The sequence below is a fragment of the Orycteropus afer genome, unplaced genomic scaffold, assembly GCF_000298275.1.
Source record: "Orycteropus afer afer isolate SDZICR_OR568_19922 unplaced genomic scaffold, OryAfe1.0 scaffold00028, whole genome shotgun sequence".
NCBI lineage: Eukaryota > Metazoa > Chordata > Mammalia > Tubulidentata > Orycteropodidae > Orycteropus > Orycteropus afer.
Genome location: NW_006921615.1, coordinates 5,201,349 through 5,212,263, shown reverse-complemented (window position 1 = coordinate 5,212,263; position 10,915 = coordinate 5,201,349). Strand labels below are relative to the sequence as shown.

Sequence of the window (10,915 nt, the reverse complement as noted above, 5' to 3'; positions counted from 1 at the left end):
TTATCTTCTGTGTCTGTGTTAATTGGTTTCCCTTTTCTTTGTTGAAGAGGGTCTGTGCAATCCTTCTGCCTAGTCCGCCATCTTGCCAGAACTCCTCCCAGATCTTTTCTTGCCACCTTCCTGCTCATCAGCTTTTCCTGGATCCATCTGGTGCCTAAACGTGGAGCTGAAATCTTAAAAATGGTGAATCCTTGTACATAGCAACAGGAGGGCTTCAGAGGGAGAGAAGGGGAAAGCAGGGTGGGGAGAAGAGGTGGGGGCAGCCCCAAGTGGCATCCATGGGTGCCGAGGCAGCTGTGGAGCACAGCTCTCCAGGGGGCAGGATGTAGTCATGGGCTCCACCGGAGACCAGGGTCTCAGCCAAGGCTGCAGCCCACCAGTTCTAGCCTTGATTTTGTTCCTTTGGCTGTCATTTCCTCCTCTTGGCTGCCCCTGCTGGGTACAAATGGTAACGGACTCCATAAATGTCTCTTGAGCGTCTTCTGGGTGCTTATAGCCTAGGGGCCCCAGTGCAGCCCTGACCTGCTTTGTGTTATCTTCATTCCCTGGTTGGCTAGGCTCATCCTGCCATTACCTCTGAGAACCCACTTCCTGGCTCCCATTTGTGAGCTGGAGGGTTCCCTGTGGGGGCAGAAACAGAACTGGTATCTGAGCAGTGCTTCTAACAGTTGAGGAATACTTGGGGAGCTTTTGAAAGATCCTGATGATTTGGTGCCCATCCTCCAACCAATTAAATTAGAATTTGGGGCATGAGAGATTAAAGGGCATGGCAATTTTCTGATGCTTCCTGGCCAGGCTATTCCCCTGCATTGATCTGGATGGCAGAGAAGGTGTGGGTCCCACTTGATTCACCCTTGTACTCTGGGGAAACTCTGGCTGACTACTGTGGAGGCAGGAACCCAGTTTCTACTGAGTCTGGACAGCCCCCAACTTCAGATTGAGGCCTGAGGCTTGGCCATCCTGGGATCCAGAGGCTCTGTGGTGTCTTGCAGGGAATGTACCAGGAAGGCCTTACGGTGAGCCTTTCTCATGGCCAGAGGGTGCTCCTGATCACTTCCAGCTGTCCTGCTCGCCAAGAAGGCCTCCTGCACATGTTAGAGTGAACACTTTGTTATGAACGCTGTCAACCTGGGCTCTGTTGCTGGAAATGACCACAGGAGGAGGGAAAGAGCCAGCCAGGTAGAGAATGTGTAGGAGGGGGCAAGCACTCTGTGGAACTTCCCAAGTAGGAACAGGCTCGAAAATATAACTGCCCTTAAAGAGAATATTGATGTGTGTTGACAAAGCAAGGACTTTTTTACACTCTGGCTCATGCAGCTAGGGGTGGGGTGGGAGCTCGCCCCACTCCGTGGCATGGGCCCAGAAATACGTGTTTGGTGCTCGTTGTTCATATCCAAAACCATTTAATCTGGACTGTCATCTACTGACCAGTGACTAAAACCCAAGAGCAAACACACTTTACATTCATTCTTCAATGCTCAGAGGAGCAAGATATTTCTGAGATTACACACTTTTCTGGCATTATTCTCTACTTAAATATGCAAAACAATGATGTGGGATTTTTCTGTCTTTTTTTTTCCTCCTGTAATTTTTAGAAGAGGTAGGTGGGGTGATAGGGCCTAGGGCTGGTGTATCCCTGTCTGAAATTACATGCTCAGGCAGTGTTTGCTAAATTGGAATGATGGCTACCTTCTTCCCAACTCTTAGGGCCTTCTGGAACCTCTCTAGGTGGGGCTGTATCTTTGAATTTAAGGCAATTTGCAGAGACAATTGCTTTTTCTGTGTTCTGGGAGGGCAGTATGGGGCAAAGGGAGAAGTCACAGGGCTTCAAAGTGGAGCACTTGGATTTAAACTCCAGCCCTGCCACTAACTGTCTGTGTGAACTTGGGCAAGTCACTTAACCTCTCTGAGTATTTATTATCTCATTTTTTTTTAAATTTGTAAAAATGAGAAAATAAATGGTGGCGTCTTGATGGGATGAGGTGGTAATGAGAGAGACTGGAGAGCCTGGAAGGAGGGTTTTATGTTCCCCCACCTCACACACATACACATACACACACTCACACTCACCCAAACACTCCCTCACACACATGTACATACACACATAGGAGAGAAGCCCTTGCTTTCCTGTTTTACTTATTGGGCTTTCTCTTAACTTTTCCTTGAAAAAGGCTCCTCTGTTGGGACTTCTTCTCAAAATCCCAATGCCGAAGTCCCACCCCAGACCAATTAAATCAGAATCTTTGAGGGGGAGACCCAGGCATCAGTAAGTTTTAACAGTTCCCTATGTGATTCTTGGAGTCCTTGGATGGTACAAATGCACTCGGCCGCCAACTGAAAGACTGCAGGTTTGAATCCACCCAGAGGTGCCTCAGAAGAAGGCCTAGTGATGTACTTCTGAAAAGACAGCCTTGAAATCTCAGTGGAGCACAGTTCTGCTCTGACACACACAGGGTCACCACGAGTCGGAGTTCACTTGGCATCAGGCAGCTAGGTGATTCTAATGCACAGCCCACCTTGTGAAACACCACCTTAAAGGATGATAAACTCAAATACACCTGGAGGTGTGACACTTGTTGGTAGCGCCCTCTCAGAATTCCAGAGGGACTCCTCTATTTGTCATGGGGGGGTTACTATCCTTAACATTTGAGGTTTTGCTTCTCATGGTTTTAACCCTCAGGGAAGAGGGTTATATTTGCCATTTTGCTTAGGAGTATAACTGTGAATTTCACCTGCTACAGGCTAGTGCCTGAGATGGAGTCACTTGGCAGTGCCGTAGGCCTCCATGCAAACCCCACCCCCCAACAGCTGCAGCTCTGTGCAGCTGGTCACCATCCAACTCCTCCACGAGCCCAGTCAGTAACCCTCAGGAAGTGATACAAAGCCTGTTTCTCTCTGGGAATCGTCCCCAAATGAAGGCCAGCTGTAGTGCTGGTGTTAAAAATGAAGAGAAAGTGAAGAGGCTCCAGAGAGGGGTGGTTGCAAGCCAGAAAGTAGGAGCTTGGGACCAATTTTAGAGGGCCTGTCCTGTGTGACCGTGGGTTGGGTCTATGCACTGAGCAGAGCACTGGGGGTGGGGGTGAGGGTGTAGACTCCTTGATATGCCTTCTGTGAGTGCGTGAGGACTGTAGGGTTGATAGGCCTGTCCTTAGCCCAGGCCCAGGCCACGTCTGGTGAACCTTGGAGCTCATTGTAAGTCTCTCTTTATTATGTGAATGTACATTGGGAAATGTGTATATTATATTTTTTTATGTTTCTATAAATCCTTTTTTGTTATCTAGCTGAACAGAAATGTACTTTTTAACTCCTAAACTATACTGACTATAGCAGTTTTAAAGACCTTATTACAATGCAGTTACAGTAGAAGACACACAATTAAAGTCATGTTGTGATTTTCAGCAACATTTATAGGCCCAAAGGAAAACTCAGAATGTTCTGGAAAAGTAGGGCACTTATTGTGGATGGGTCCTGAGTATTATTTTCACTTCCTTGGCTACTGTAGTCAGTACAAACATGAACTGCTTGCTCCTGTCTGTACCATGCTTGGGTTCTGGCCCCTCAAGTACTCTAGGGTTACAATAGCAATCTCTTTACTACAATTACAGTTGTAGCACAAGGGATAGAAATGAAGGGATACATAGGACAAGGCCTGGGAGGTTCCCCAACATGGAACTTCCATGTCCCAAAAAAGTGGCATCTCCATCTCCCCTAACACCAATGCCTTTTGCCACCCAGGAAGCTCCAGGAACATGAAATACATGTTTTTTTGAATTGTTCCAAAGCTCCTTCTTTATTCCTGTTGTTAGCAGCATGGGCCAGGGCATATTTTAAAAAAAAACATCTGGCACAAACAGTATGAGGTCCAGTCTCCTAAGGTTGTCAAGTCTATACCTTAGCTAGTGTTAGAGGAAGAAGGCCTAGAGAGAAGTATGTGGATGCTGTGGGAGACCAGGGCACCAGGGACGTTTGTCTTTAAAACAAAATATAAAACCAAACAACCTTGAGTTATACTTAAATAAATCTCCACATAGCAGGAAATTGTAGAAAAGAAGTTTGTTGGTGAAACAAAGGCTCAGTTTGAAGGCTTAAAACTACCCATGTTAAATAGATGGTGGTGATGATTGTAAATGTGGTGAATGTAATTAATGTCACTGAACATTACACTTAAAAACAGTTAAAATGGCAAATTTTCTTTTATATATATTTTACCACAATGAAATAAAATAAATTGCCATACCAAATGGGACTGGTGAGGTCATGTTTTCCTCAGCTGTGAAGCCAGGTACAGGTGGATCAAAGAGAAGGAGGACAGTGGCCCTTACCATGGTATGCAGAGCCCCTCCCTTCCAGAGGCAGGTTTGATTTTAGCTGAACCCCAGGGGGCCACACTCGACTGAGGAGACCAGCAATCCTCTCTAGGTCTGCCTAGAGAGGGCAGGCAGGGTCCTGTTCAACCCGAGTCCTCTTCATTTGGGTCCTACCCTAACAGGTATGAGATACAGAGGTGCTTTGAACAACAGCCAGTGCAGAAATGCTGCCCTTTTTTCCCCACAGGTATAGAGTGAACTTCAGACCCAGGTATGTCACTAAGTACAAGACAGTGACACAGCTGGAATGGAGATGCTGCCCTGGGTTTAGAGGAGGAGACTGCCAAGAAGGTCCCAGGGATCCTGGGAAGACCCCCCACCCTACACCTGCTCAGCCTCGAAACAGCATGAAGAAAGCCACAGGTAACAAACTTCTTATATGTATCTTGCTAGGCATAGACCAGTGAGCTCTGGTGGTATAATGGTTAAGGCATTTGGCTACTAACCAAAAGTCACTACTGGTTTGTGTTAGACTGGGTTCTCTAGAGAAACAAAAGCCAGCAAATCTTATATATAGAGAGAGAGAAAAAAAAAAAAAAATCTTAGGAAAATGGCTCACAAACGTATAGAAGCCGGCAAGTCCAAAGTCCCTGGAGGAAATGTCAGACTGGAGGCAGCCTTAGCTTCCGCAACCACAGGGGGCCAAGAAGCTCAAGGCTGGCAGGCAGTACACTGGCTGTTGACTCCAACAAAAGACGAATCCAAGATCTCCAGGCTAAATGGTGGGCTGCTCACTCATGGAAAGTTGTAGGCAGCACATCAGAGTCCCGATCCACAGAAGAATGTCTCTCTTTCCAGGATGTCCCTGAATATCCTGGAAGCAGGCCACACCCCTAGGGAAACTCCCCTTGGGCAGATTCGCCACCTAGAACACAGTCATCCGAGCCCATCATGGGAACAACCACACAGAACTGGGGTCTGGCCAAGTTGACACACAGCTCCAACTATCACAGTCCACCCCTTGTCAACTTGGCAGTTGTACACATCTTCTTAACCATATATAATCTCTAAATAAGGACAATTACAGAGTCATATTTGTGCCTACCATGACACATTAACACACATACAACCAAAATGCATTAACCTTATTTACATTTCACAGTTCATAACAGAAGGAAACAAAAATATTTGATGCACATATACAATGAAGAAATATAACAATCACAGTCCTCGTTTCTGCAGCTGGTCATGTGGTCGTAGCTGATATTCAGAACCACCTTCTTCCACCACCCATTGTGTATTTCCCTTGCCCTCAGCAAGCACCTCAGCTGGTTGTGGTTCTTTGCCTGGTGGGGTGACCCAAACCTTCATTCCTGAAGGGTCAGGGCCATTAGCAGTCATATCAGAATTGGGTTGCTGTAATTTTCCATTGACCTTAATCACAGGGCATAGTAGTAATAAGAGACGTCCTAAAGAATCTCCTGTATTCCAGACATATTCATCTTTACCTCCATTATGTAAACCCAATCCAATTTCCTCTTGGTAATCAGGATCTATCACACTAGATAGTACAGTAATGCCCTTCTTTGTCTGTTGATCCAGAGGCACGAGGAAGCCAAAAGGGCCAGGTGGCATTCTTAATTTCCAGTTCAATGCAATCAGTATTGTGTCTCCAGATGGGGGTGTTCCTTCCTTTGGGACTAAGATCTCCAGACCCACAGAGCATAGGGTAGCAGGGACAGGAAGCAAAAATTTTTTGAGTGGGTCACTAGGAGTAATAGTGAGTAGTACCACTCCTGTATCCACCCCTTGGTTCCTGGACCTGTGAATCCTGGCTATTGGGGAAACAGAACCATATATTGAACACTGGTTTAGAGCATATACAGCCTTCTGGAGAACATTGCCCCAACCCTTCAAGGTATTGCCACCTAGCTGGCACCATATTTGTGTTTTTAAGAGGCCATTCCATTGTCCTATCAAACCATGGTTCTATTAAACCAGCCCACTGCCGCACTTCATGTGCTGTGAAATGAGTCCCTTGATCCAAAGCAATGCTGTGTGGGATGCCATGATGGTGGATAAGGCATTCTGTAAGTCCATGGATGGTAGTTTTAGCAGAAGCATTGCATGCAGGGAAGGCGAATCCATATCCAGAATAAGTATCTATTCCAGTAAGAACAAAATGCTGTCCTTTCCATGTTGGAAGTGGTCCAATGTAATCAACCTGCCACCAGGTTGCTGGCTGATCACCCTGAGGAATGGTTCCATATCACGGTCTCAGTGTTGGTCTCTGCTGCTGGAAGATTGGGCACTCAGCAGTGGCAGTAGCCAAATCAGCCTTGGTAAGCGGGAGTCCATGTTGCTGAGCTCATGCATAACTTCCATTCCAGCCACTGTGGCCACTTTGTTCATGAGCGCATTGAGCAATGACAGGAGTAGCTGGGGAAAAAGACGGCTGGTTTCCACCGAACATGTCATCCTATCCACCTGATTGTTAAAGTCCTCCTCTGCCAAGGTCACTTTTTGATGGGCATTCACATGAGACACAAATACAAACCCACCAGCCAATCTACAGAAGAAAGATGAGGCAGTCTGCTTCCGTAAAGATTTACAGCATTGGAAACCCAATGGTGGTCTCTATGAGTTGGAATAACTCAATGGCAATGAGTTTGGTTTTCGGAGGCATGGACCGTCGAGCTAGCTGTGGAGTCCCTGGGTGGTACAAGCAATTACTGGGCTTTTTTCTAACCTAGAGGCCTCAGAAGAAAGGCCTGGGAATCTACTTCTGAAAAATCAACCATTGAAAACCTGATGGAGCACAGTGCTAGTCTGACACACATGGGACTGTTAAACCAGAACCGGAGTAGTTCGGCATGGATACCATTAATATTTCTAGTATGCCTTCAAAAAATAGGATTTATGATTTCTGGTGAATAACAGACAAATACGCCAGCAATAGACACATATAGCAGATAAAGTTATTTGCAGGAGCAGTAGTAATTGGAAGACAATCTTTCTTGCACGTCAATTAATGCTTGTTCAGGCCAAATTGTGAAAGCCATCTGCTTAGAAATCTGCGTAGGGAATGCTGATGGTTTCAACCTTGTGTAGCCTGAAGGCACAGATGTTAAGTGATCAACTATAATGATGATTTGTTTATACTTCACTCTCATCTGAATTTATAGGAGTTGAAATGGTTTCCTTGAAAAATAGGCAAATTAGAATCATTCTCATCCTGTTTTCATATTTGCAAAGTTAAACCCCATGTTAGAAGTATCCATTGAGATTGATCTTAATTGTGTTTCTTAAACTTTCTTTTGAAGTGAAGCAGCACAAACACAGTGGATAGCTAAGGACATAATTGTGATTCTTACCTGTGGCACACCTTTACTTTAAAGTGTAACAGTAAGAGAATGACTTTTATGGATATGTACTTTTTGGCATTTTGCTCTACAGTGCTGTATCTTTTCTCTTTTTAAATAGAATTTAGATGTCTAAGTCATCTTTAAATTATTATATTTCCTGTGAAGTGTTTTCTTCAATTTTGAAATTATCAGTGCTTCCCAATTCAGTGTGTAAAATAGTATTTAAAATAAATTTTCATATCACAAAAGTAATGCATATCAAGTGAAGAACATAAAGCATAGGATTTTTTTCAAAAGTACATGTAATCTCACCACCGAAAGCTAACTACTGTTAGCATTTTGTTATGAAACAACATTCTCTTACCTATATCTGCATATACATTTTATTGAAGAAATCATTCATTCCACAAATATGTGTTGAGCTTCTATATCTGACAGACTCTTGGGATAAGCAAAGAACAGGTAGACACAGACCCTGCTCCTATAGACCCCTAACTTTTAGGAAAGACAGACATTAGATGAATAATTACAATAAATCAGATAAGTGCTATGTAGGAGGAAGGAAAGATGAGGAGGTGCTGTTGGCTCACAATTTATTTTTGTTTATTATTATTTTTTTTAATCTAAGTTTAAACTTTCATGTAGTTTAATGAGTCAAATAGTGTTATGAGGACTGTTAGGAAAAAGAGAGGTCTCTGGGTGGTGCAAATGGTTTGTGTTTAGATACTAGCCCAAAGTTGGCAGTTAGAATCCATTCAGCAGCACCTAGGAAGAAAGGCCTGGTGATCTGCTTCCATAAATATTACTGACAAGAAAACCCTAAGGAGCTCAGTTATACTCTGAAATATGCAGGGTTGCCATGAATCAGGGCTGACTTTACAGCAATGGATATTAGGAAAAGCAGTCATCCCCATACCGCTTCTCCCCCATTGTTCCCTTTCCAGAAGCAATTAATTTAAACTCTTCAGATGCTTGTTTTGGAATTTATCTCAGTTTTGGAAGATGAAGATTTAACTCTCTTTCATCCACTCCTCAACACACTGCTCCTATACCCCATGTTCTAGTTACCTAGTGCCGGTTGTACAGGAATATACCACAAATGGGATGGCTTTAACAAACAGAAGTTTATTCTTACAGTTTTTGGAGGCTAGAAGTCCAAGTTCAAAGTGCCAGGCTCTAGGGGCTGGCTGAAAGCCCCTCAGCCCTGGGCTTCACCTCTGCCTCCTGCTCCTGGCCCACTGAGGCTGAAGGCTTCTCTTTACTCAGGCAGCTGCTGGCCGCTGAGGCTGTCCAACCCAAGGTCCACAAGTAAAAAGGCACAGTCCTGATAATCACCAAACCACATGGCAGGCCATTGATTGAAGTCCAGGAAAAGTCCCAAGATTGCCAGGGCAACATGACAGGTTGCTGAATAGTGATTCAGCTACATGCAGGGTTCAACCATGCCATAAGCTGTAGACCATTCCCCAAACTTCTCCTGATATATAGGAAGCAGACCAAATCTCTAGAGCAGCTACTCAGCTGCTCACAGCAGATGCCACTGTGGAGTTGATTGCCAGTTTCATCATGGGGAATAACTGCCACCAGCTGCCCAGCCACTCAAAACCAAGCCCAGCCAAGTTGACATAAAACCTTAACTACCACACTCCATCTTCTCTATACAGTTATATCATACTTTTCTTGATTCAGTACTCAGTGTTTACATTGTAAAACTATGTGGATGAAAGGAAAACCCCAAGCAGAGCAAGCTGACAGAGAACAGGAGTAGGGACCACAGAGTGGCCCAGGCAAACACATCTCGGGCAGGAAAGCTGGGCTTTTGTCTTTCTGATTTCACCAAGACCCTCACAGTGGGCCTGCTATCAGCCAAGACTGTGATGGCTATTGGCTTATCAGGCTCAGAGCAAGAAACTCCACTTTTTAAAAATCTATGGCTAGATGATCAATTCCAAGATGGCAGACTAGGCAGAAAGCTGCACAGACCCTCTTCAACAAAGAAAAGGGAAACCAATTAACACAGACACAGAAGATAATCCTGGACCCCTGAGCCTTGAAGGGAAGGATATAGAAGTGGACTAAACTCCAACTAGCAGAAGAATTTGCATGAAAATACCAAAAAAGGAGACATACGGAGCTGCAGTCTGGCAGTGATCCTGATGGCACAGATAGCTTGGAGATTCCCGAGTGGTGGTAGAACCTAAGAATTAACCTAAAAATCAGCTCTGCTAGCCAGGGACTGCTCGGAGGACTGCTCACGTGGTGGTTGGGGAATAAACGGAGAAGGCGAAGAGAAAAGCAGGCTAGGATGTGGACTTTTGCCTGTCCAGAGGACACCACCATTTTGAATGTTTACAAGTGGCTTGATCATTTTGGATATTTAAAGAGACAGCACTCTCCGAGATTCTAAAGCTGAGGGGCTTTAGAAGAGGTTCTCCTTTCCAGTGACCCCAAGGACACGCTGGACCTTCATGACTGAAAAGGTGCGACATTACTTTTGTTACTCTTGTACCCCACATCCACGTGGTGAACAGAGGTGTGGCCACCCCCCCACTCCCACCCACCTTTTAGGCCCACAGGAACTCCATCCCAGTCTGTGTGCTCAGATGGAGCCTGGGTGCCTTGACCTGTCCTGCGCCAATTTTTTTCTTTTCCTCTTTCTTTTTTGTGATGTTTAGTTCGCTTGTATTTGTCTGTTTTAAAACTACTATTATTATTAATACTTTTGTCCTTTTAACCATTTTTCCCTTCCCAGGTCCTAGTTTACACCCTTTTTTGTTTGTTTTCCCTCTTCCTGGTTAAATTTTTTTTTTAATTTAAATTCTATTTTTTTATTGCATTCTTCCCATTTATTTTTGCCTTCATTATTCTCCTTCTCTACCTTTATTCTCCTAGTGTGCTATCCCCAGATATTGTAGGTTTTCTTGTTTTTCTTTTCTTTTCTGCGTTTTTTCTTTTTTTGGTTACTGTTCCTGTGTGATTACATGGTGTATTTTTGTCCATGTGCTTTTAGTTTTTTGATGGTTATTCAATTGTAATTTTTTTCTAACTGAGTGAGAGACAGCAACAGTGCCCAAAAGATACAACTGCACACACACATCCTGCAACTTCACTTACTGAGCAAGAGCCACCACCTCCTTCTCCACCAAAGGGCCAATGATAAAAAACCACCAAAAAAAGCCTGAATCACCCTTGGCTGCTCTTCACAAACAGTTAACAGAGATCTAAATACAACAATGCCATGAT

The 10,915-nt window shown here is 44.4% G+C and overlaps 1 protein-coding gene across 1 annotated transcript in view; it reads left to right on the top strand.

The window, feature by feature from the left end:
* Window positions 1-10,915, top strand: part of EMILIN2 (elastin microfibril interfacer 2) — a 124,274-nt gene that overhangs the window by 68,391 nt on the left and 44,968 nt on the right. The window contains exon 3 of the mRNA XM_007935469.1: window positions 4,555-4,730. Coding sequence (XP_007933660.1) covers window positions 4,555-4,730 — 176 coding nt within the window. The remainder of the gene's footprint in view (window positions 1-4,554; window positions 4,731-10,915) is intronic.